The sequence below is a fragment of the Sebastes umbrosus genome, chromosome 1 (assembly GCF_015220745.1).
Source record: "Sebastes umbrosus isolate fSebUmb1 chromosome 1, fSebUmb1.pri, whole genome shotgun sequence".
Taxonomy (NCBI): Eukaryota; Metazoa; Chordata; class Actinopteri; order Perciformes; family Sebastidae; genus Sebastes; species Sebastes umbrosus.
Window position 1 is genome coordinate 32,180,071 of NC_051269.1, and position 26,364 is coordinate 32,206,434.

At 40.3% G+C, this 26,364-nt stretch overlaps 1 protein-coding gene across 7 annotated transcripts in view; it reads left to right on the plus strand.

Annotated features, from left to right (window-relative positions):
- Positions 1-26,364, plus strand: part of dlgap4b (discs, large (Drosophila) homolog-associated protein 4b) — a 136,574-nt gene that overhangs the window by 90,568 nt on the left and 19,642 nt on the right. For 4 of the 7 annotated variants that reach the window (XM_037764354.1, XM_037764325.1, XM_037764324.1 and 1 more), the window contains 6 exons: positions 13,990-15,389; positions 15,524-15,738; positions 17,764-17,865; positions 18,634-18,784; positions 20,898-21,153; positions 21,550-21,702. In XM_037764354.1, coding sequence (XP_037620282.1) covers positions 14,064-15,389; positions 15,524-15,738; positions 17,764-17,865; positions 18,634-18,784; positions 20,898-21,153; positions 21,550-21,702 — 2,203 coding nt within the window. In that variant the 5' untranslated portion in view covers positions 13,990-14,063. The remainder of the gene's footprint in view (positions 1-13,989; positions 15,390-15,523; positions 15,739-17,763; positions 17,866-18,633; positions 18,785-20,897; positions 21,154-21,549; positions 21,703-26,364) is intronic. The other 3 variants (XM_037764346.1, XM_037764338.1, XM_037764362.1) reach the window with 3 other exon arrangements.

A 26,364-nucleotide genomic window follows, 5' to 3' on the forward strand; every position in this document is an offset into this window, starting at 1 on the left:
TGATAATAACAAGTTAACGCAAATTTGTTTTAACGCCACTAATTTCTTTAACGCATTAACACAACTCTGAAAGCTATAGAGTGAAGATACTGGCATCATATGAAACTAGAAAACCTAAGGAATCCATTGGTACCAACCATGTCATACGAGCCATTCACAAAGGAGGCTAAATAATGCTCCACACTTGCGCTAAATTTAGCGAGGAAAAACTGACATGGCCATTTTCGAAGGGTCCCTTGACCTCTGACCTCAAGATATGTGAATGAAAATGGGTTCTACGGGTACCCACGAGTCTCCCCTTTACAGACATGCCCAATTTATGATAATCACATGCAGTTTGGGGCAAGTCATAGTCAAGTCAGCACACTGACACACTGACAGCTGTTGTTACCTGTAGGGCTTGAGTTTGCCATGTTATGATTTGAGCACATATTTTATGCTAAATGCAGTACCTGTGAGGGTTTCTGGACGATGTTTGTCATTGTTTTGTGTTGTTAATTGATTTCCAATAATAAATATATACATACATTTGCATAAAGCAGCATATTTGCCCACTCCCATGTTGATAAGAGTATTAAATACTTGACAGATCTCCCTTTAAGGTACATTTTGAACCAGCAGCGTAACATAATTGTGATAGGCACCGATGCAAATTTTTTTCTTGGGCCGTTACCCCAAACACAAGCGCAAATGCAAATGCAAATGCAAAGCAGACAATTGCTACAGTATGCCACCATGGAGAAGCTCACCATGCAACTCCCTTCCTGCAAACCAGCCTGAGATCAGCACCACGGACAGCAGCCGAAGCCCAAATCTATCAACATTAATTTAACAGCCTGCCCTGAACTCAGCGACGAAATGTTCTTACAGAGACCGATTACAGTAGGTGCGCATTTTCCAACATATGAGAAGTAACAATGACAGTGCTATTGATTTAAATCCCTGATCCCACTCCATAATAACAAAAAGAAACCAGTACTCACCCATTAGAAGTTTATCCTACAGGTTTTGTGCTTTGCAAAGTCATTAACAAAACTGCTTAAGAACCATGTCCTTTATTATTGGAATGTCCTGGCCTTGAGCAACGCAGCGCGACGTGGCACACCGTTTTGAGTTAAACTTTTGTCAGACGCCCAGCTGTTTCTATTTATTCCTGTCGCTCGCCTTAAAATCACCTTAAAATTGCCTCAATGGACCAGGAGCGGCTGATTGGTGAAGTTAAAGTTATCTATACGATAGCTCCTCATTTCACTACAAAAACCTTAATAAGGAGGCAGCTGGCTGGAGGGAGATCACCAGAGAACTGAAACTGTTTCCTACTGCTGTTGGCTATATCGTATGTCATTTCCAGTAAATATCACAATATTAAATGTGTGCTTTCTGTTTAAAAAGAACAAACGAAGGAAGATAAGTGGTTACGTCTCCAGTCTCACAGCTGATAGGTAGCCTTCGTGGTTTGTTTTCATGCTGTAACAGAAGTGCATATAACGCATTCAGTGTGGACACGATGTAGGAAGGTGATTTTTGGGCCCCGTTGCACCGTCGATATTTACGCCACTGTTTTGAACAGATAAAAAATGTGTGATAATTTGCGATTAATCCCCATTAACGATGGACAATCATGCGATTAATCGCGATTAAAAATTTAATCGATTGACAGCACCAATTATGAGGTTAGTTTTTGATATTTTCCAACGAGGTTCTAATTCAAGAAGCTAACCCTCTACTCTTGCTTCCTGCAGATAAAATACTTAAAAGAAGGGTTCACATTTTTTCAATTCAATTCAAGTCAATCCCAATACAATACAAACATGCCCACACGGAAAGAGTTATTAGTTGCTGAAAGCCTCCTATTCATAACTTCCTTGAACATTTTCAATGTAAAAAACGAATCCACATTTCTCATTTCATGCAAAAATGTATTCTAAAATTCAGCTGAAGCAGATATGAGGTTTCAACAACTGGGTATCTTTCAAAGTTACAGTCTTCTTAGTACGACATTCCCTTTTGAGATAGATAGATATTTATTTGTCCTTTCAGAAATTCATCATGTGCCATACAGCAAACTTTAGATTAGTAAACAGACAACCGACACCATTGACGACAATACCAACATAAGCCTACTATAGACCTGTTCACCCCATCATTAAATGCTCTACATATCATATCTTAATGTCATAAGTTGCAGCATCCTCACACACAGAGGTTCAGTTGTTCACAGTTTATTCAACAATTCAATACTGGTCGGCACAAATGATCTGCGAGCCCGATTGTGTTACTATCTCTCCTTCGGCTCAGCAAGAAAACACTTTCTGTGGGGAAACATAAAGAGAGAATTTCCTGCTCAAAAGACTGTAACTTTGGATACCCACTTAATTTGTCTGTCTCGGGCTGCCGAAGCCTCATATTAGCTTGTATTTGTGCTGGATTTTGTCCCCCATTTCTTACATTGGACACGCTATTAAGTCACGCTATAAAGGGGTCATTTTATGGCGAGCATGAAAACGAGAAATTATTCAAATGAAAATAGATTCGGTGTACATAAGGGCAGCCATGAAAATATGTAAAACTATCCTTTAAAGTTTTGCTGCTTTTGAAATGATTCTGAATGTTGAAAAGCTCTTTTAAAATGTAGTTATTGAACAGCCTTGAGTGATTGAGAAAGGAAGGAACTTTTTCAATAGCGTTATATTCACTCGTCTCAATGAATGTGAACTCTGCCTCGGTGATGTTTACACACACAGATGCCTTCAGACTTTCCCAACAGATCTACAAAGGGACGTCAACAAGGTCAAATGGGTGGGAGTGGATGATATTTGTTGAAACGAGGCCTGTGATAATGGCTACCACACAGATTAGAGGCGGAGGAAAAGAGAATAAACTACATTTTCTATCATCATATGGCTTTAGGATTAAATGATTTCACTTTCCCTTGTTTCCTTTTCAAATCCACAGTAGCTGCTCCGGTTTACACGGGTTGAATTGTTTTGGGCTGATCAGACTTGGCTTTGGACTCAAACCATAGTGCAAACATTTAGAAAGCGCGTCTGTGCTTGTTTATTGTGGATTATGAAATAGAATGAGATATAACTCAACGTTAAATCAACACGTTTTTACATAAACATAATTGGTTATCACTGCTGTCACATCGTAACGTATCGTCTTACAACGGTTCATATGATATCTGCGTTTTCCTACGAATGTCCAGCAACAAGAGTCAATTTCCGCTCATTACATGCATACAGTCTTTTCAAAATAAACTTGAAACAACTTGGTTAGGTTTAGGCAACAAAACTACTTTGTTAGATTTAGGAAAAGATTCTGTTTTGGGTTAAAATAACTATGGAAGTGGCGTAACTTAAGTACGGAAGATATTTGACAAATAAGTCAATGTTGACTTCTGGTTTCACACGGGACACGAACGCCGCTCTCCGGCGTTTGTCACTCTTTATACTTAACAATTACGTGGATTACATACGAGTCGATTTTTTGGGATATACTGTATACAAATTACAGTGCATTATTTTTCGTAGGTGTAGCTACGAATGTTTGAATTCAAAGTTGACGCACGTATTAGGGTGCATGATCCTTGAGCACTCACAACCTCTTCACACCTGTTGAATTGTTCCTAAAATGCTGAATATTTTTTATACTATGGTCATGTTTTTATGTGTAGTCATTGTGGAGATTAATGGCAAAATACAACAGGTGATAATTGAAAATCAGCTGGGTTTTCTTTTAGCCTGAGCCACATAAAATGTGACATTTCATTGACCTCTTGTCTCTCCATTTGCTCCCCTCCAGGCAGATTAGAGGTCAGGAACAGTGACAGAATAGCAACTATAATAATTCAGTGCTTTAGTCATCTTCAGAGACAGAAAGATGCATGTCAATACAGTCTCTAACGACTGTTAACATTTCATGATAATCAGGTCCACAAATTCATAAACACTCTGTAAGGAAGAGCTGCTTTCTTAAATGTAAAACACTCTCAGGATCTCCTAAATGTATTCAGTGTTTTCTCATACTAGGCTTTCCTCACCCGTAAAAAAAACAAAAACGGTAACATCAGCATAACTCCATATCCGTTTTACGTACACACAGAAAATAGTTTTTTTAGGACACGGAAAGTTCCCCTGCCATCATAAGCAAGTGAAGTGGTGCCACTGTCTTTCACTGACTTCCTATCTGGCTCACAGTCTTCAGAGATGGGCTAAAATGAGTGGGTCATCTATCACAACAGCGGGGAGAGTGGTAAATTTATAGCTGTGAAAATAGGCCAGAGCACAGCGCTGATGGAATAGATAGAGTGTAATTAGGACAAGGTTAGCCTGCTTCTCACACAGGCATGCATGCTCACACACACACGTACACACTATTTATTATTAATTACGTGACACACATACATACAAGCGAGTGTTTTCGCTTGCAAACACTCAGAGGCATTCAGTGACTGACAAATTATTCAATTACCTCTCACTCGAACGGGGCCTCGTAACTTAAAACAAAGCGAAGAAAATTCAAATCTCTCAAGCAGTCGCGGGCAATTATTATATTGCGCACGCATATGCCTCACATATTCACACTCATTTACACCCTCACACCTTTTCTGGGATAAACACACGCATCGCTGCTAACTGACACACAACTCCTCCTCCACTATCGTCTGAAGACTGAAAACTTCCTCCATATATGCAAAAAGCTGAACTCTCTTGACGTTAACCTCTCTCGCTCTTCCTCCTCCTCGATGTTTCTCCCCACTTGTCTCTCATCTTCCTCTGCATCTTTGTATGCCTTCACCTTCTCCCCAATGCACAGTTAACAACACATCCTCATTCTCACACCCTCTCACTCCCTTTAGATTGCTTTCATTTTCACTGCCGTCAAAACCCCACACCTTTCTCCCCACAGCTTTTCCCCCCACTTCCTTCTGTCCCTTCCTCCTCACCGGCAGCCTGTAAGCATCCGCCTCCCTTTGTCACATGTAACACACTGTGCTTTTAGACACTAACACACACACACACACTCAGAGAGAGAGAGCTGCCCCCTGTCTTCCAGGGCAGTGCTGTAAGCCTACGGAGCAGATGGGCTCAGGGCGGACTGACTGAGCTGTGCTCTGACAAACTGCCTCTCTGTACAGCGTTGCTCAGATGAGGGGATGATGTCCTTTGCGCGGTCTCTAATCTAAATCTGGCCGCCCACAGACTTGCCAATCTAGAAACTGGCAACCAGTTGAAAAAAAATCTGGCAACTCAATGGCTACAACAGCACAGATAACCCAGAGACGTTTTGATGCGGTATCCAGCCATCGGTTTTACTGTTTCTAGGATGGCAAAGCTTATGAATGAAAATATTGGGTATAAAAATTCTCACCTAGTCTTGGTGTGAGGAGTTTGTTTGTTTTTGGAGCTATTTCATGGCAGGAAATATGTTACCTGAGTAATTAAATTGGATTAAATCTTCATTTAGTGCTTTTTCATAGTTAAATATTGACAGACAAGACTTTTACAGAAGGTAAATAGAGGGAAGCCTGTCTGGGTAAAGACTGACAGATAGTCCCTACTATGATGAAGTACTATATATTAGATGTGAAGGTCCCCATATGGGGTTCAACCAATTTGGGTTTTTGAGGATCAAAAATGTATCCTCGTACTTTAACTGCTATTTAACATCTTTTGTTTTATTCCATTCAACCATCTCAAAACATGCATCCTTCTGTACCAGCGCTGTAGTATTTCTGAAGTGGTGGACTGTAGTATTACTCGTGTGCTTTACTTACTTTACTTAAAAGTTGTACTTGAGTATTTCTATTTTATGCTACTACCATACTTCTAATCATTTCAGAGGGAAATATTGTGCTTTTTACTTCACTACATTTATTTGATAGCTGCAGTAACTAGTTACTTTTCCACTTAAAGGTACAGTGTGTGGGATTTGGCAGCATCTAGAGGTGTGGTTGCAGATTACAACCCCTTCGCTCACTCTTCCCTTTCCAAGACTGTGGTAACGTGAGCCGCCGAGTGCAAAACTGTGGTAACGTCGTTCGCCTCACTCAGAGGTTATCCTTACCATAATAACACTACTTTAGGAGCAACGGAAGTCAGTCGGCGGCTGGTGGTACCACGGTTTTGCTCTCTATGTCGGAGAACTACAGTGGCCTTCTGGTAACGTAAAAATGTGAAAGTCTCTCTCTAGAGTCAGTGTTTGGTTTGTCCGTTCTGGACTACTGTAGAAACATGGCGGAGCAACATGGCTGACTCCGTGAAGAGGACCCGCTCCCACTGTAGATATGAAGGGTTCATTCTAAGCTAACGAAAACACAACGATTCTTAGTTTCAGGTGATTACACACTAATGAAAACATAGTTATGAATATTATCCCATTTCTGCTAATAGATCCCCCGACACACTTTACATAAAAAGATGTACAATACAATGCGTTTTTAAAGATAAAAACAGTGCTTTCCAACCTTTTGGCTTGTGACCCACTGACAAAAAAAGCATTGTCTAGTTGGGGCCCTTGTCACATTTCACGTCTATGAGTTGTTAGTAGAAAGAGAGAGAGGGATTTACCCCCTAAACTTCTCAGATGGTTTCATTAAAATAACTGTTTGAGGTCCAAACATGTCAAAATGTACATTATTTTACCAAAGAAAAAAAACAAAGATTTGATAGTCCAAAAATGAAAACAAATTGTGTAGCAGAATCTTTTTGAGATGATGAACTCTCATTCATCATCTCAGAATCACTCCAAACCACTAGGCTAAAATACCTATAGATTAGAGGTGAAGGTCAAAAGAATAAGTACATTTTCTATCATCATATGGCTTTAGGATTAAATGATTTCACTTTCCCTTGTTCCATTTTCAAATCCACAGTAGCTGCTCCGGTTTATACAGTTGAATTGTTTTGGGCTGATCAGACTTGGCTTTGGACTCGAACCACAGTGCAAACATTTAGAAAGCGCGTCTGTGTTTGTTTATGTGGATTATGAAATAGATTGAGATATAACTCAACATTAAATCAACACATTTTTACATAAACATGCAAAACATTATTGGTTATCGCTGCCTACCTACAGCTATATATAAAACTAGCTCCACCTCAACCAGCTACAACAGTAAACTTCTGCTTATGCAATGATGCATCAGTATTAGCAATCTAATAATGTCATATGTTATAATATATCAGTTACGGGCATATATCAGTTTCTTTTTATATTTTTAGTATGTTTTGCTTACTTTTACTTAAAGGGACTGTTTGTAACTTTTTAAGCGTACAAATGTACCGGGTCGGGACACATGCGCGCTCGCATATCTTATCTTGTGAAGTGACGAGGCTCCTCAACGAGTTACGATGTCGTCTCGTTACCGACCGGGTGCCGGTGTCTTCGGCTGCCAGCTGCGCTCAGGAGGCAATAACGTAACTCGTTGAGGAGCCCCGCTGCCTCAGCCTGCGCTGAAGCATGAAAAGCCAACACTAGGATCAGCAGTGATTCATGGAGAGACCTTCATCTGGTCTGCTAACATTACTGCCAAGCAGGTGAAATATAGAGTGATATTGTGGTTTTAGCTGACGTGTGTCGCCTCACTGGTTTGAGCGATGCTCGTCCATGTCTATTTAGAGCGAGCAAGCGCGAGCTCGACGCTGACTTTCGTTGATTTCAAGGCCACAGGTGTCGCTGTTAACAAGCATTTCTGAAAGTTACAAATAGTCCCTTTAAGATTATTTTAAATGCAGGACTTCTACTTGTAATGGAGTATATTTTCATTGATGTAAACAATTTTTTGAGTGCTTTAGAGACAGTAGAGTTTCAGGTATCTGTCTTGGACTTTTTTCTTTAAATCATTATCTAAACTTGACATCCACACAGACCTTTTCATCACATCTCCAGTTCTTTCTGTGACTGACAATCTCCACAACATCCCCACACACTGTATGAAAACGTCAGAGAGTGATGGAACTTGGGAGAAACGCAGTCCCGCTTGTATTGCGTGTGATCGCCCTCTTCTGGTCGGTGGCGTGAACTGCCTCTGGCTCTGAGGTTGCTGTGGATGAGAGAGAATGAGTAAGGTCATGAATTGGACACGATGCCAAACGCCCCTTTTTCCCCACTGGAGGAGCAGATGGCAGCTCCCCGGTGCACAAGGCAGGGAGATGCTTCCACCAGACGCTCCAAGCAGGGTGTAAAACACACAAACACAGACACAGACACATTCTTGTGTGCACTATATGAGCACAATACATACAGACTGAGATGCACTTGTCTGTCCGACCCTACTGAATGCAGAGGCTCGACCTGAATTATTTTACTTTTATTCTCTGAGGGTCAAAAATGCCTTTTGATCGCTATTATTATACTTTGCAGTGATACTTTAGCAGGTTGGTGTCAAAACTACTGACATTACAAGATGCATAAATATTAGCTGCCAGGCTTTATTTTCACACTCTTTTTGCCCTGCTTAAGGAAAACCATATTACCTGCAACAACTTTCAGGCATTTTCAGTCATCCTGGTGAGCTCAAGCCGTTGAAATCTTTAAACGTACACTTAAAACCTACCTATTCAGCCAGGTCTCTGATGAAGAATGGTTATAATTTATCACTTATTTTATTGTATTTAAGTTGTACAATTTTATTCTATTTTATTCTTATTTTATTTATCTAGTTTTGTTTTACTTCTTTTCTGTTATTATAGCTTTAATTCTGTTCTATTACATTTTTTATCATTTTATTGTTTTGCATGAATTGGTCTCAAATTGTTAAATTGCTAAATTGTTTTTGTCTTTTCTGTTGTTTTCACGGTCCACACTTGTTCTGTCTTATTTCTGGCCTGTCAGTCATCTGTGAAGCACTTTGAACTGCACTATCCTGTATGAAAAGTGCTATACAAATATGGACTGATTGATTGATTGATTGATTGATTGATTGATTGATTAATTGATATTTTTATTTTTATTGAGACAGCAATGTTTGTCTTGCCCTAAAAAATCGAAACCTTTTGAATAAGCTGCTGTGTGTCTGCCCAGTGGAAACACTGAAACTTGCAACTTTTCCATCATTTAACAGGATTTGAAGGCACATTTGAGCACTATAACAAAACTAGAGACCATCTTGCGATGGGATCCCACCAGCCACGAGGCCAAATCAGGCCAGAGTCTACACACTTGTAATGTTTCTTGACTGCATCTTGGTTGTGACACTATCGCAGTGACAAAATCTGTCCACAGACATACAGTATATATAAACACCTCGCAAAGTACTCAAAACTGCCTCTATGGTATAGTTCCCGTTACAGTAGGTGTCTCCAGGTCAGGACAACATTTTGCCATGATGACACACACACAGACTCACAAAGAGAATACAATACCAGCCGCACGCTGTCACGACGGTAATCACTGAGCATGCCTTCAAGGACCTATGAATCAGCATCTTAATTAGCTCATAATCATCGCTTTATTGAAGCACTGGAAAGGTCTACCACGTAATAATAAAGAAAATGTCAACTATAAGATAAGTCTGCAGTTTATTTTCTGCTACAAATCTATAATTAGAGTGAGACATTTCTAGGTCGTGTTCAATAAAATACAAAAAGTCACATATTTTTCTTTTCTCTTACATCTTACTTGTGTTTTCTCATGTTAGAGTATAATTACCTATAATTACTGAGCATTAACCAACAAAAAAAACAACATTTTGTGAATGTGTTAAAGTGTTCAAAACTTTTGACTGACAGTGTACAGTTCACAATCCTGCCTGCATTAGTGACGCGACCATCACTGTCATTTTGGAGGCGTACTGGTTGACACATTGAGGAGGGTATGCTAAGCTTTAGCTGAGTGGCGTGTCACGACGGGATATGAGGCAGTTAGCTAATGTGGTGTAAAAGGATTTAGAGGATTTGACCCTATCAGCAGAGATGGCACTCAGAGAGGCTCTGTTAATGACACTAAATGAGTCTGTGCCTGCAGCATGCTAATAAAGGTGCCATGAAAGCCAGGCTTATAATTTATATGGAAGATTTTTTTTTTTTTGCAAATAGTTAATTGCTGTAGGCTAGGAGTGTGTTAAAGTAATGTGCATGTGCACATATTATGTAAAGGCAAGGTAACACACTTTTCAGTGCCTTCTCTGAAACAGTGAATCAGAAAACGACTCACATTGTGCTGTGAGTTAAGTGTCATCTTGTAAGTGAGCTGCTTTTCAACGTCCATCACTTATTGTCTGCCTGGCAGTACCTGTGCAATTATCTCATTTTCTGCAGGTTTCTAGCTCTCTGATGGTGAGCACCGAGAATTAAAGCAAACATTCAACCTGTTTACAAATCAGTCTGTTATGCAGATTCAAATGGCCTTTTCACAAAAGCACCGAGCAGACTTTTGTTGTTTTTTTAGATAGAGCCCGTCTGAGATGTGACTGGTTTCAAATGTGATTTTCTCTTTCTTTTAGCAAGACATTGATTCAAATAAATTGCGTTAACCAGTGAGCAACCTCCGGGTCTGAAAAGTGAAGTCAATGCTGAAGTGCCTTAAACTTGCAAACTTGGGGTGACTCCTTTGGTTGCAAAAATAAGTCTGATTGTATAGAAGTCAATGAGAAAATGACCCTACTTCTCACTTGATTTATTACCTCAGTAAACATTGTAAACATGAGTTTATGGTCTCAATCGCTAGTTTCAAGTCTTCTTCAATACAGCATGATGTTCATTTAGTAAATGATGGTCCCATTTAGAGTCAAATAGACCATAAAACAGGGGATGCTTTAGGGCGTGGTTGTGATTGACATCTCGCTAACACAGTGTTGTTCGGTCTGGGAGTTGTCCGTGTTTTCGTCTTACAACTTTAACCCTTTCACAGTGTGTTTTCAGTTCATGAAAGTTAATTATAAAATTTTTGTCCGCCTAAAAATGTCTTATTTAGTGTTTGGTTGTACTTAGCTCCAACCTCTCGTGTCACTTCTGGTTGCAAAAAAACAAGATGACAACGGGCAAAAATGCCGACCACAAGGCTTCAAAACGACCGGCCACAAACCAATGGGTGAAGTCACGGTCTCTACCTCCACTTGTTATATACAGTCTATGGCCTCACCAGGGAAAATATATGTTGGAAAAACAATTTGACAATACTATCTCCTTCCCTCATTAGTAGTTTCTGTTGTTTTGTAGTGCATCTTTCTAGTACTTTAGCAATAAGAGTACCTGGCCGGAATCAAAGTGGTGAAGTTACGGTTAGACTGCCAGTCCACAGTACACCCCATAGCAAACGGTACAAGTCTGCAGTTGAGCGAAGCAGCTGTAAATGTATGAATTTAAAATGTGGCTGGCCTGCTTAACTGACTTCTCCTGGATAAATTAAGAATAAATGTACCATGCGGAGGATGAGATTGAGTTTTTAACCAGTTTATTAGTTTTCTTCACATCTGCTGGAACTCTGCAGGGACTCTAATGACAAGCTATATCAATCATCTTCTTTTCCAATCAGAAAAGTCCAATCTAAATCTAATATCCTGCATGCTATGCTATCATACACTACAACTATTATTTATCAATCTTGGGGAGGAATTTGATAGAAAAGTGTGGTATAATTATAATACATATCCGCCGAATTAGGCAAGGAATGATCTGAATATAAGACGTTTGAGTTATGAGGGATGGTTTAAACGTGTCATTCAGCTGCAGCTGCCACGGCTGATCATAAATGACAAATGGATTCGGGAAACATTTGCGATCGTTAAGACAAGCAATAAAATTCTTCCTGGTGAGTTCCACATGCTGCAGTAAAGGAAACATTCATTTCTGGGATTTCACATAAACTCCAAAGCCGAACAGAAATCTTTTAAACTGCTTTCACTTAAATACACCAACTGAGATAAGGAAACAGCATGCATACTGTTGAGTTTTGAATAGACTCTCAATAATGGTATCGGCCTTGACAGGCAGTTCTCCTTTAGTGCAGCAACGAATGATTAAAAAAAAACACAAATTTTACAGATACTCGCTATACTACGTTTATTCAAACATTCCTCACAAACCAGAGTGCAGAAAAAGGAAAAGTATTCTGGTAACATCATTTATAAATGGCAATTTGATAGGTAATTAAACTTAGTTAATAGTTATTTTACCATTAAGAAACAATGAAATGATAATAATGTTTACTAATTATTAGTAATGCTATAACTTCTGCTATTTTATCATTAGTTTGTGTAATATGAAATAATTCGTTTATAGATTTTATATTGTATCATAGCTGATAAGAGATGATAACAATTACATTCTGATTACTTTTGTAAACTATTAAGTAACAGTTTATTGTTTTACACCTTATAACATTTGATATACTATATTAAGTATTTGTTAATGATTACCAAATGAATTGTAAACCTTTAAGAAATTGTAAAACATTTATAAACATTACATAGATAGATGGACCAGAAACCAGTTATTAACCATTCACAAAGTATTAATTATCTAAATAATGTTTATAGATGCTTTTCAAAGTATTTATTAATCTTTTAACAAGGAATTATAATCATTAGTTATAACTTTATGATAGCCATCCAAATAATGTTTATAGATGCTTTACAAATCAACCATTTACAAAGTGTTAGAACTATCTATGTAACGTTTAGAGATGTTTTACAAACAATTTCTTTAAGGTTTACAAATAATATCTTAATCATTAACAAATAATTATATATATACTGTATATAGTTTATAAAATGTTATAATGTGTGCAACAATAAACTAATACCATACATTTGAGCATTACTAATAATTAGTAAACATCATTCATTATTAATTATTATTGATTATTTGTTGTTTGCTAACATTAAATAACTTTTAACTACGTTTAATTAACTATCATTTTACCATTTATGAATGATGGTTCTTATAAAGTGTTACCAGTATTCTTTTTGCATGAGAGAGATCAGACCAACTCTTGAAACTCCCTGGTAATCTTTTAACAACAAAGTAGACTTTCTGTTGGTGATTATTCCACAGACTGGATAAGGAGCAACTCATGAATATACCTGTCAATGCATAAACACCACAAAAGTCACCTTCGCTTTCATCGTCTAGTATTTTCCATTCATGCAAGGACCCTCATCGCCGCCTTGCCAGGCAGGGCATTGGCACAGCTTGACTAGTAGGACAAGGAGGCGTGGCTGCCAACTCCTGCAACCCACCCCCCCGCTGGTCAAATCCTCTTTACTGGTTTCCCTATGACAGTCTGCCCGCCATCCTTGGCTGGCCATGCGAAGATAGGACAGGAGCTCGGTGACCAGTGCCAGGGATACCCACTGGAGGTGGGAAGAGTAGTGAGAAGGAAGAGAGAGAAGGAGAAACAGATGGAATAATGGGCAGAGAAAGAGTGCTACGAGCTGAAAGAAAGGGTTCTCCCAGAGATTTGGTTGTTCTGTATCACAACTAACCTGTAGGATATGCTGAGAGGCAGCAGATCTATTACTTGGACTTTTAGCTTTTTGTTTTCTTATAAAAGGACACATGATTTGTGGATTGGTCCACATGAATGGAAATGTTTGTGCTGTCTGAATTGATGTTCTTCTAATCTTCTTTCTCAGAATACGATTAGACTGAAAAGAGGGGATATTTGTTTATGCTGGCATTGCTGTAGCCCCGCATAGCTGTGGAGGTGTCTGGAGTCACAGATGACTGCCAGCAATTGTTCTTGTACTCATAATGTATGCCCTGGCCCACTGGCTACAGCCCGTCATTGTTCCACACGTTGTTTTTCCATCCACTTCCAGCATTTCAACACAGATGTTCACCGTGGGAGGCAATGGAAAGCTGGCTCATTCACTGCACAGTGTTTCCCTCACAGCTAGTCTGTTTGTAGTCTGGCTTGGCTCATAAGTGGGCGTGTTTGTGCGGCTGAGCTGATAGGCGCTGTTGAGTCTGTGTCCATGTTTGTGTGTTTTGTACACTACTATATTAACGCTTGTTGCGTCTTTCTGTTCTCTCTGTTTTCTAGGAATCACCTTCAAGGTCATCAATCCTCTCTTCTTGGCCTGGGGGTCTTCTAGAAGGTCGGACCTCCTCGCCGCCATGAAAGGGTTGGGGACCAACCGTAACAGACACCTGTCTGACTCCTGTGACCCTTCCCAAGGCCATCCAGAGGCTCTCTACTCTCACAAGACCAGCACCCTTCCACGCAGCCCTTACCTGCTGACCCCCTCGATGGACCACTACGGCACCATGGACCCCCACCTCTATCCTTCAGCCAACACCGGCTCCTATCCTTCAGCCAACACCGGCTCCCTTCCACCGGAATGCATGATGCCTCTCAACAACCAGCTGTCCAACAGCAGCACCTTCCCCAGGATTCACTACAACTCCTACGACCAGTCGGACTTCTCCCCACCTGGAGACAGCATCGGGGGGATAAGTACAGGCACCATGGGCACGTCCATGTCCATGGGCACGTCCATGTCCATGGGGACGTCCATGTCCATGGGCATGGGAACGGGTATGGGTATGGGTATGGGCATGGGTATGGCCGGGCTGAGTGGACGAACGCCTATGATTACGAGCGGCTCAGCAACTATATCCCATCATATGACCAAGAACCAGGTACCAACCAGTCTGATGGAGTTTGATAAGCAGCTACCCGGAGGCCGGGACGGATTCAGCACGTTGCAGTTTCATCGAACGTCCGCGGGCGCTGCCGCCAAGCAGCACACAGACAGTCCTGGCCGCATCCGTTACATGCTGCACTCGGTGCAGAAGCTCTTTGCTAAGTCCCAGTCACTGGAGAGCCACAACATGAAAGGCAATGTCAACGGACGCTCAACTGGCAGCGGTGGAGGCTCGTCTGGCACCGAAGACGGAGGGAAGCAGGCTCGCAGATCCAAAAGTAAAGATCGGGGTACAAAATCAGAGACGACTGCCAAGCGACGACCACGCTCTAACATGTCGGGCTACTGGAGCTCAGACGATTTGGACAGCAGCGATTTGAGCAGCTACCACAACACCATGGCCATGATGACTCTGGGGCGTCCAACTGGCCATGACAGTCAGGGGGGCCAAAGCAGATACATCCAAAGTGGCTACAACACAATCAGCTCCTCCAAAAGCAGCCATGACATGAAGTATCAGACACTTAGTGGGCCTGGGGGCGGAGGTGGCGGAGGTGGAGGAGGTGGAGGAGGTGGTGGAGGTGGTGGAGGTGGTGGAGGTGGTGGACTAAGTGGAGCAGGAAGAATGGTAATGAATGATAATGACTATATGAAAGGAGGGTCCTGGTCCGCGCTGACCATGGGCCAGCCGAGACAGGTGATCCAGAAGGGCTCAGCTACTCTGGATAGGTCCATGCTCAAGTCCAAATCCTGCCAACCTGAACTAACCTGCAACTACCTGCAGGTTGGACGAAGGGTGAGTAGCCCTGAAGCGAATGTAGTGCTGGATAAAAGTTAGATCCTGACTATCAAGAGCTATAATACAGTGATAAAGGGATGACATTGATTGATAACTAAAGACTCATTTTATCCACTTAATGCTGTTTGTAGGGTGATTGGAGTAGCACATTAGGCCGCAGCGGGGGCGCCAACGAAATCCCATGTCGGCGGATGCGCAGTGGTAGCTATGTGAAGGCCATGGGAGACATGGAAGACAGCGACGATTCGGAGGGAAGCCCCAAGCCCTCGCCAAAATCCGCCGCTCGTCGCCAGAGCTACCTCAGGGCTACGCAGCAGTCTCTGAGCGACCAGCTACCCCCACGCAAGTAAGACAACACACAGAGACACAGAGCTGGGCTTTATTATGCAGTACACATTAGCATTCAACAGCAGGGGAGACAACCTCATGTTAAAGGTACAATCCCTGATTCAAATGTAAAGCAGCAATCGTGTCGTATTAGAGGTCAATGCCTAACCTTAACTATTCAAGGTCAATGCCTCACCTTAACTATTCGAGATCAATGCCTAACCTTAACTATTCAAGGTCAATGCCTCACCTTAACTATTCGAGATCAATGCCTAACCTTAACTATTCAAGATCAGTGTCTAACCTTAACTATTCAAGGTCAATGCCTCACCTTAACTATTCGAGATCAGTGCCTAACCTTAACAATCTCGCAAGAGTTTCCCCAGTTTGGGGGCTCTCTTCCAGCCACTACCCAGAGTAGCCCCACGATTCAAATTCAAAACACCGAGTTGCAGCCTGCTGTCAGTCAGGTACAGGTATCAAAGAGACTAACATCAAACAATTATGAAGGGGAGTCATTAATGTTTAACTATAGAACAAAGCTTTATTTTCAGCTATGATCAGTTGAGGGATAAATGTTTTATTTTTTTGCAATAAAAGATAAAGTTTCGGGCTTTAAAGTGGGTGGCTATAAAAAGTGTTGATTTTTTGAGCACGCCCAGAAGACACAGTTTTATATACTGATTGGCACAACCTCTCAACAATCAAAAGAAAATAAATAAGCCACTCTTTTCTGGGCGTACAGGAAGGAAACTACCACGCCCAGCCTCACCATATGCAGGAAAACACAAATTCATACAACATGCACACACACAGGTACACACACTAACACGCTGCGCTTACTCATGCACAGAATTAAGTGGTGTCAGACTCCCTGTTGTCCCCCACATGCCAGCCATACTACCATACATCAGCTGTGATTTACCTTCCTACTGTTGGACCCACAAAGCATCCGCATAGCTCAGAGGACACAGACGACATTAGTCTAGTTTACATAATATGACTCTTGTTTCAACTCAACCAGTAAATCACCACGAATCAGCCTTGTCTCTCTGACTGACTGGCATCGCGCCTCACTTGTCTTTAAATTACATGCTTTCCGAAGCAGACATATTGCACAATATGTGATGGAGGCGCAGTGGGACATGGCTGAGTTGCCTTTTCATGAAATGCATTCACATTCTTTCATTTGTATCTGAGGCGATGTTTAAGCAACGGCTAGAACGGCCGTGTTTTGTAATGTCTACTCAGATTTCAGAGCTCAAAGTGTTTTTTGCAGAGGAACGATTACAATGCCCCGAAGTTGCAAAAAGCATATCGGCACTTCCATCTGCTGTCTAACTTAAAATAGTTTCTATGTTTCTATCTGAAATAACTGTCTGCAGGGATTTGCTCAAGACATTTATTTATTTTTTTAATAAGATAAGAGATAAGATAATAAAAAGAAATCATTTTGTATTCATTATTCAATTTTTTTTTTTATTTTACCTTATATTTTCGTGCTTTGACATACTCTACTGTATTTTGGATATGTTTTTTTAGATTATTTTTACAGTCAGCATAATAAAATTGAACTATAATATACTTTAAATCAGCCAACATGTGTATTATAATCAACTTTTGATATTCACCAAGGTAACTCCAGAGATTGAAAACTTCAAGACAATGTTTTTGACACTACCTTCTATAAAGCAGCTCTTGTTTTTGTTGCCGGTGTGATCCACAAGCTTGGAGGTTACAGTGTCAAAATACCAATGCCGCATTATATGCAAACGCTTGGATCAGAGATGGAGTGTTGATATAAGACTCTATTCAACCGAAACGAGAGAGCATCATCCCAGGAAACATAGCCACGGGCCTCTACCTGACATACACACCGACCTCCACATAAATAAAAGATCCCTTCAAAGTCTCTGTTTAGAAAATTAAGGATTTATTCTTCCCTAAAGCCTGCTTTGAATGACTAACCCTACTCCCCCTGCCGACCCCTGACCATCCAACCTCACTCTCTTCCGGTCTGCTCCACCTTGATTGGCGTGAGCAGCAGAACCCTGGATTACTCCTTGTTGCAGGGGGAGCTGGACGCCCTGTGGTCTCCACTCCACAGTGTGTCCTCTCTGCACCAGCTGGGCAGGTCAATGAGCAGGTCAGTGATAGATCTGTAAGCCCGCGTCTCAGGAGCGCTGTGCAAAAAAACGCTTTTGTCTGATTGGATCATTTACAATCTATGACTTTGCACCGCCCCCCTCAGACGCACCAAGTCAGCGACAACTCTAATTATCAAATTCATGCCCCGCTGCCAACAACTGCCAACCTCCCTTAAGCTTGTAAATACCATCTGCCCGGCGCTTTTAGGTGAAAAGGAGCTGAGTTTGACACTATCCAAATGGGGGAAACATCTGTGTCCATAGACATGGCATGGCAGCTCACTGTCATGTCACTATCACTGTGTGCCAACAAAGAATATGCAACTAAAAAGTGACTTTAGAGGTGCAGATTGATTAACCTGTTCTTTGTCTTTGGCACCATGATGGCACAGAGAGCTGTGTACATGCGTGGCCTGACATCACTGGCTTTGCATGCTCAGACGCTACAATGACTGATGCCGAAATTAAATGAAACTGGAACAGAGTCACAGAGATTTGGATTCACGATGGCTCATGAATGAAAGTGGAAATGAAAGGAATAACATCCTCCTTTTATCTCTCTTTCAATTCCTGGTTTTGCTGATCGTTCATTTTCCCACCCGACCCATGTTTCCCTTCTGCCTCCCTGTCGTCACATATTAACACCAACTGTTCATCCGTCTTTTCCATGATTATGTCCTTATGCACTCCATCCTGACATTGCCTTTAATTTCCCTCAACACATGTCCTTTATCTTGTTTTTCCTGTCATCTTACTCCTCTTTCCAGTTGTCTTCCATCTCTCAGAGAGCTCTCCAATAATCGCAGCCTGGACAACCTGGACTGTATCGAGGGTACCGTCTCGTCTTTGCCCAACTGGGATGATGATGACTTCAGCCAGGCGTGCAGCACCTTGGGCAGACGTAGCTGCTTGGGACAGGTCAGTGCTCGCCTGTACAGGACAGACAGGGATCGCATTAAATGTGAGCTGTCAGAGGCCAAATAATGAATCTGTTTCTCTCTTTACTGTTTGCGTCTCTCTTTCGCTTATTAGCTCAGCAGGTACTTTTCTAATGAGTTCAGAATAGATTTGTACTTGCTCGAAATGTACACGACTTAGCTCCAAGCAAACTCTCTTCATTCAGTCAGTTTCAAAGACCCCTTTGTCTGCCTTGAGCTACTAACACTCATTTCCGTAGTATAATTAGCATTTTCACAGATACAGCTTGAATGACAGTAATAAAATGAGCTTCCTGTGAACAAAGAATCCCCATTTTCCAAATGTATCTGAACCTAAGAGCCAAATGAATGACATTGGTAGTTTTTAGTCTAATTTATCTACTCACATAAGAGCTATTAGCCTCCCACTGACAAGGTCACTAAGATGATGAACAACTACACGGATGGGCTCTGATCTTTTTCAATGAACTAGTCAAATGAGGCAGTGCAGGCCATTAGTACAGGATTTACACCCAATCTCTTGACAGGTCACTACATTACTACAAATGTGTCCAATATGTGAATGCATTGCTTTAATTTGCATGCGCAGCAGCATACTGAATACCACATTTAATATGCATTATAATTTAGATTGGTTGAGGTCAAGTTGTTTAATTTGGAACGTTTTCCAAAACTAAATTAATTCAGAACAGGGAGCTTAAGTGGAAATCACCCATACCCAACATTTAAAATGTGTGTAGGTGTAAATTCTCTGCTTCATTTTCTTTTGTGCTGCCTCTTCTTGCACTCACCCCTATATATGCTTCTGTTACCAGTCAGTGAAACATCAAAATAACTCTGCTACAAACACATTTTTGACTCCTACTCTAGGCTGTTTGTGTCAATCAACAGAATATGAAACCCATCATCTGCAAGGCTGGTTCTTACTCTTCAAAAGACGTCTCGGGGAGAGCATGCATGCATGCTGTATAAAGCTTTTCAAAGTGATGTCTCTTGCCTTGGCATTTCTTTTGTTTTTCTGTAAATTGACAGTTCTTCTATAGCTGGTCATGTAAGAAATGTAAAAAGAAATGAAAATGCATCTTATAGATGACAGCCTGTCCAGAAACCCAGCATGAAGGGAGGCAGGAGCAGTAACACCAGGTTCACTGGAGTTGAAGAGCACTGTGCCTTCTTGGATGCCCCTACAGTAAATAAAACGTGCTGAAGTACTCTCTAGGGTGTCCTTCCAGTACAGAAAACGTGATGAAGTCCTCTTAAGGGTTCCCTTCCAGTACAGAAAATGTGATGAAGTTCCCTCTGGTTCCCTTCCAGTAAAGAAAACACAATAAAGTGCCCTCTAGGGTGCCCTTCCACTAAAGAAAAGGTGATGAAGTCCCCTCTAGGGTTCCCTTCCAGTGGAAAAAAACATGATGAAGTCCCCTCTAGGGTGTCCTTCTAGTAAAGAAAAGCTGATGAGGTCCCCTCTAGGATGCCCTCCCAGTGGAGAAAAGGTGATGAAGTCCCCTCTAGGGTTCCCTTCAAGTGGAGAAAACGGGATGAAGTCTCCTCTAGGGTGCCCTTTCAGTGGAGAAAACATGATGATGTTCCCTCTAGGGTGTCCTTCTAGTAAAGAAAAGCTGACGAGGTCCCCTCTAGGATGCCCTTCCAGTGGAGAAAACATGATGAAGTCCCCTCTAGAGTGCCCTTAAATAGAGAAAACTTGATAAAGTGCCCTTGAGGGTGCCCTTAAAATTGAGAAGATGTGATGCAGTGCCATATAGGCTGCCCTACATGCTTGAAAACTTTCTGCGCTCTGGTGCCCTTTTAATTTTTTTCACCCCTCAGACAGCCTGAGTCCTCCAGTAATTGTACCTTTTGTACCTAATTGCCACACACTTAATCTTTTGGTGCCAATTTATTGCATCCCGTCAGATGTGTCTCACAAATGGAGAATGCCCTTTACAGAAACAGTCAGCTGGGCAGTTAGTGGTCACCTCCAGCTCTGGGAGCAGCTACTGTGACCAGATAATGAACCCACTCATGCAGCACTGTTGTCCTTGCCACACCACTGCTATACTGACTTTAATAATCTTGCCCTTTCCTTCCTCCAGCTACGGGACCTGGAAATGAGTCATCATTATGAGGACCGCAGCTCCGAGTCCACATTCAGAGATTCCTGTTCCCACTCTCAGGACAACCCAGAGCCTCTAGACTTGCCCATGCCAACATGCTTCCGATCCCGCAGCCACAGCTACCTGAGAGCCATCCAGGCCGGCTGTTCCCAAGACGACGACACAGCATCCATAGACTCGGGCTGCTCACCGCCTCCCATTGACACCACTGTTCGCACATACAGCACCAGCACTGGTGAGTCACTGGCTGAAAAACAGATGATACATTTGCTGCAAATTACTTTATTTGACTTCATATGAAGTGGGTAAAAGGTTTCTTGGAGTTCTTACCATGATGCAGTGTTATGTGCTGTGATCTGAATGCTTTCTTTATAACATACACAATATACAGAATACAGTGCATGTCTGCTTTTGGTTATTTATTTGGTTATTAAACTGTGATGATTTTTGCAAAGTTGTGACCCCTCTTCCAGAGCGGCTCAGCCACATGGGCCAAATTCTTGGTTTGATTTCCCGTAACATGACTTTGACTGCTCTTTGTAGCCTTGGTCCTGGGAGGGACACAAGTCCTCCAGCATGCACACACCAGCATTATTTTTAGCTCAAATGCAGCCTCTTTTGCCCATGCTAGACGGCCTTTCTACGCAGTGGAAGACATGGAAAGACCAGTTTGGCTCTGACCTGAGAGCCACTGGCTTGGACAAAGCCCCAAAGGAGAAACAGCTTGAACTTTTTCTTCAGCGTTTGGGGACAGACAGACAACGCATCCTACCCACACACACAGGTAACCAATTAAAACCAGCTCCTCTACCCTAAAAAATATCATTGAAGTAGAAAATTATCCATTTACCACATCAAGGACGACAAAAGATAAACAAACCACTAAAACTCATTATCAAGTAGGACTGTCAAAGTTAACGCGATACCAGATTAATGCAAATTCGTTTTAACGCCACTAATTTCTTTAATGCATTAACACAACAAATCTTATGAAACTAGAGATATCCATTGGTAATTGATTTCCAGTAATAGATATATACATACAATTGAATAAAGCAAGCATGTTTGCCAACTCTCATGTTGATAAGAGTGTTAAATACTTGTTAAATCTCCCTTTAAGGTACATTTTGAACAGGTTAATTGTCCATAGTTAATTTGCAATTAATCGCAATTAACTATGGACAATCATGCGATTAATCACGATTAAATATTTTAATCGATTGACAGCACTACTATCAGGACAAACTTGATCAAAAAGAAATGCGATTGGGGCAGTGGAGCGTTGGTTGTCATTGAAATGATTACAGGACACAGCAGCACAAGAAAGCCCTGGGCAATCGTCTTGTTACCTTGATGTTGAATTTGCTATCGCAGAGGAATTGTGAAGGGAGGCAAAGATGCTTTGCACTGGTTGTTGACATCTGACTGCTCCCCGGGTTCAGAATAAGAGAATGGATATTACCTGCACCTGCTTGGGTTATTAGAATTTATTTTATTTTTATTTGATAGGGATGATGCAGTTTAACATAGTTCCAATACAGGGCATGAAACTGATGTGCTGCACAGAGAGTTTACAGCTATAACTAATTTTCAACTCTTGTCCCTAGTTGGGCTTTTACATGCACATTGTAATTAAGATATTCAGTTTTCTATATGATAAAACCACAATACACTACAAATATGGAAATACAATCAAATACACATACACCAATACACTTTGGTAATTTACAGTCAAATTTGCTAAAAATGCTGTATTACCATAAAGTATCCACCATGTGGCGCCCATAGTCACATAGACCTTAGAGCATTATGCTGCCTTCAGGTTAGTAGGATTTTTCAGCTTCTATTCTGATATTGCTAAAGCTCTACTGGGTAGTCTGAACGTTTGGAGGAAATAAAGACAAGTTCTTTGCACATTTCATTTCATTTCAAAATTAATTTCGAACATGTAGAATAGAAAAAAAATTAAATAAAGAAAAAGAGAATGATCATACCAACAAGTGGACAGTCAGAAACAAGTAGTAGTTACATACAATGGAAAGCATTAGGAAAAAAAAGAATTGTCAAACACTTGATGCCTTGATTTACATATTCAAAAAGGAGTGAGAAGAAGTATAAACTTATTTAATCCCACCCCTTCTCCATAAGTCAATTATTAATTATTAACCAGCTTCCTTCTTGAGCCATACATATACTCTAATTACATTTTCCTTAATTTGTCTATTAACTCGAATTATTATTATTTATAATTATTCTAACTATAATTATTACCTTCAATCTGTGTCATACAGAAATATAAATTAATTACTGATATAATTATCCTTAACAAAATATAAATTTGTTATCAATCCAAAATACCAATTAATTACTTATAATATAACTTATAATAATATGTGCATATAAGAAAAGAAAACAAATAGTCAATATGATTAAGTTAAATATGTAAGTAATGAATTGGTATTGTGATTAAGTTATATTATACAACATAAAGCTGATAGGAGGAAACAATCTAATGTAATACCCTTGTCTTTTTCATTTTTGTCTAAGTCTGGATCAGATTTTATTTATCTGAATTGTTTTGATGATTTTATTTTGTGCATTTTGATGGTTCATTGTGGTTTGACATCACAGAGCTTTTTTTTTGTTGCAACACGTAAAAAAAAAAAAAAACTGTGTCCTCTTGGTGGATCCTGTAGTAGAAAAGCACCTAAATGAGCACCATAATCACTTTTACAATAATTAAAGTGTGGAGTGTCCGAGGCGCTCCTGAAGGCAGCAGTAGAGACGCCACCACGCCTCCCAAACAAAACACAACCAGACCGGCTTTTACTCTCCAGAGAGACTGTCCACTCCGGTTACAGCTGCCTTGAAAATAATATAAGTCTTAACTCAAGACACCTTTGTGCTGTATATATATATATATATATATATATATATATATATATATATATATATATATATATATATATTTACCTGCGCCTGACAGCAGGGTAAGTACTTTAAACTGTTATTGTTAGTTCTTTTTGACGTTGTGTGTGTTAATTACCTTAATTGCCTTTTACATCACAATGTGGGTGTGGTTTGATGTTGTCAATAAACATAACTTAGTATAAACTTCAGCAGGTGCTATTGAGCACTACAGCAGCGTTTATGACGTCACACGTCTAGACTCCAGCCGCTCACAAGTCATCCTGTCTGTGTGTCTGTGTGTGTGTCTGTGTGTCCCATAATAAGATATGATAAGATAAGATAAGATATTCCTTTATTAGTCCCGCAGTGGGGGAATTTGCATTGTACAGCAGCAAAGGGGATAGTGCAAAAAACAAGATGCATCAGCTAACACTGTTAAAAGAAAAGAGCTAAACAAAGTGTAACAAAATATGAATCATTTAAATAGAAGGAAGTATAAACATAGGAGCAGTATATACAGTATTGACAATAAACAGACTGTTAACAAAATTGCATAAGTGGAAAATTATATTGCACAGTGAGAATGAATGAATGAATGATGACAGCTTAGCCATCATCCTAATGATAACGACATTGACTTTCATCACTGAGTTAACATTTAAATATGCTCATTTGCTGCCCTGCTGCAGCTAAATTTAGAGGGAATTTGTCTAACATGCAAGCATTTGGTGACTGAAGAGTCAGATGCAAATACATTTAGACCAGTAAGATAGATAGTAAAATAGTGTGTAGGAAACTATGATGAGAATCATCTCTATCATCAGTTTGATATCTACAAGCTCTGAGATTTATATCTTGATTGTCTTATGATCTATCCTACTTCCAGTGGTGTTGTATGGTGCACTCTTTACTATAGTATTCCCTACTAGGGCTGTGTACTGGCAAGAATCTGGCGATACGATATGCATCATGATACTGGGGTAATGATTCAATATATTGCGTAACTTTAAGTATATTTTTTAAATATAACTTTAGGAAAACTGTCATTGTAAAAAGAACACAGCAGAAATGCATAATTTTTAGAAAAGAAAAAAATAACACATTTTATATTGCATGCAAAAAACTGCATGGTTTTTGCCCCAAACTGCATGTGATTATCATAAAGTGGGCATGTCTGTAAAGGGGAGACTCGTGGGTACCCATAGAACCCATTTTCATTCACATATCTTGAGGTTAGAGGTCAAGTGACCCCTTTGAAAATGACCATGCCAGTTTTTCCTTATTTTTTTTTATTGAGATTTATAAAATCGCAGTACATCTCATTACTTACAGTATCGCAATATATTGAATCGTTACCCCTGTATCATGATGCGTATCGGATCGCCAGATTCTTGCCAGTACACAACCCTAGTGTCCAACATGGATTAAATCCCATTTTGATGTTGTATTTACTGTAAAAACTGTACAGTTTTGTAGCGGTGATGTTGTTGAAAGCATTTAATGTGATCATTCATTGGAATAATGGCTTTGATTACAAGGAAGTGGTGGTAGGGTCAGGCAAGGTTATCTGCGTCTTGTTGCTGTAACTTGATGAAACAATACAGATGGGTCAACTGGCAGCCAGCAGACATCTTGGCAGGCGATACTAAACTGTTAAATAGAGCATCACAATCCACCCTTTGTCTTTCATTGTTCCTGGTTCTTGTCCAGCTCCAACTGACCACAGAACAACACCACCTCAACCAATCGGCTTAAAATGTATATTGTTGCTGATGAATAGTTGAACAACAGGCTTTATAATACTAGAGAAAGAGGGACCAAAACTGTCAAACTGAGTGTCTCATCTGCCCCACAGTTATTGACATTGTTTGACCATCCTTGGAGTGGATTACATAAAGATGACGAGAGGCAGATTGGGTCAGGGTTCGTCAGTGAAATGGTGCATTCTGTAATTTGCCCAATAGGGGAATGAATCCATTAAAATTAACAAAGATAAACATTTGAGGCCCGAATCTGTTCACTGAACTATATTCTAAAAACCCTAAGTACTTTCATGTCATCTATATTAATAGTAGTAATTAATAGTCTTGACTATTGTGTCTCTGTTTGCCACATTGCAACACTGCTGTCAATATAACATAGAAATGCTGTAATTATAAGGGACAAATATATATTTTTAGGGCTGTCAATCTATTAAAATATTTAATCGCGATTAATCGCACATTTTTTTATCTGTTCAAGAAGTACCATAAAGGGAAGTCAAGTATTTTGTACTCTTATCAACATGTGAGTAGGCAAATATGCTTGCTTTATGCAAATGTATGTATATATTTATTATTGGAAATCAATTAACAACACAAGACAATGATAAATGTTGTCCAGAAACCCTCACAGGTACTGCATTTAACATAAAGAATATGCAAAAATCATAACATGGCAAACTCAAGCCCAACAGGCAACAACAGCTGTCAGTGTGTCAGCGTGCTGACTTGACTATGACTTGCCCCAAACTGCATGTGATTATCATAAAGTGGGC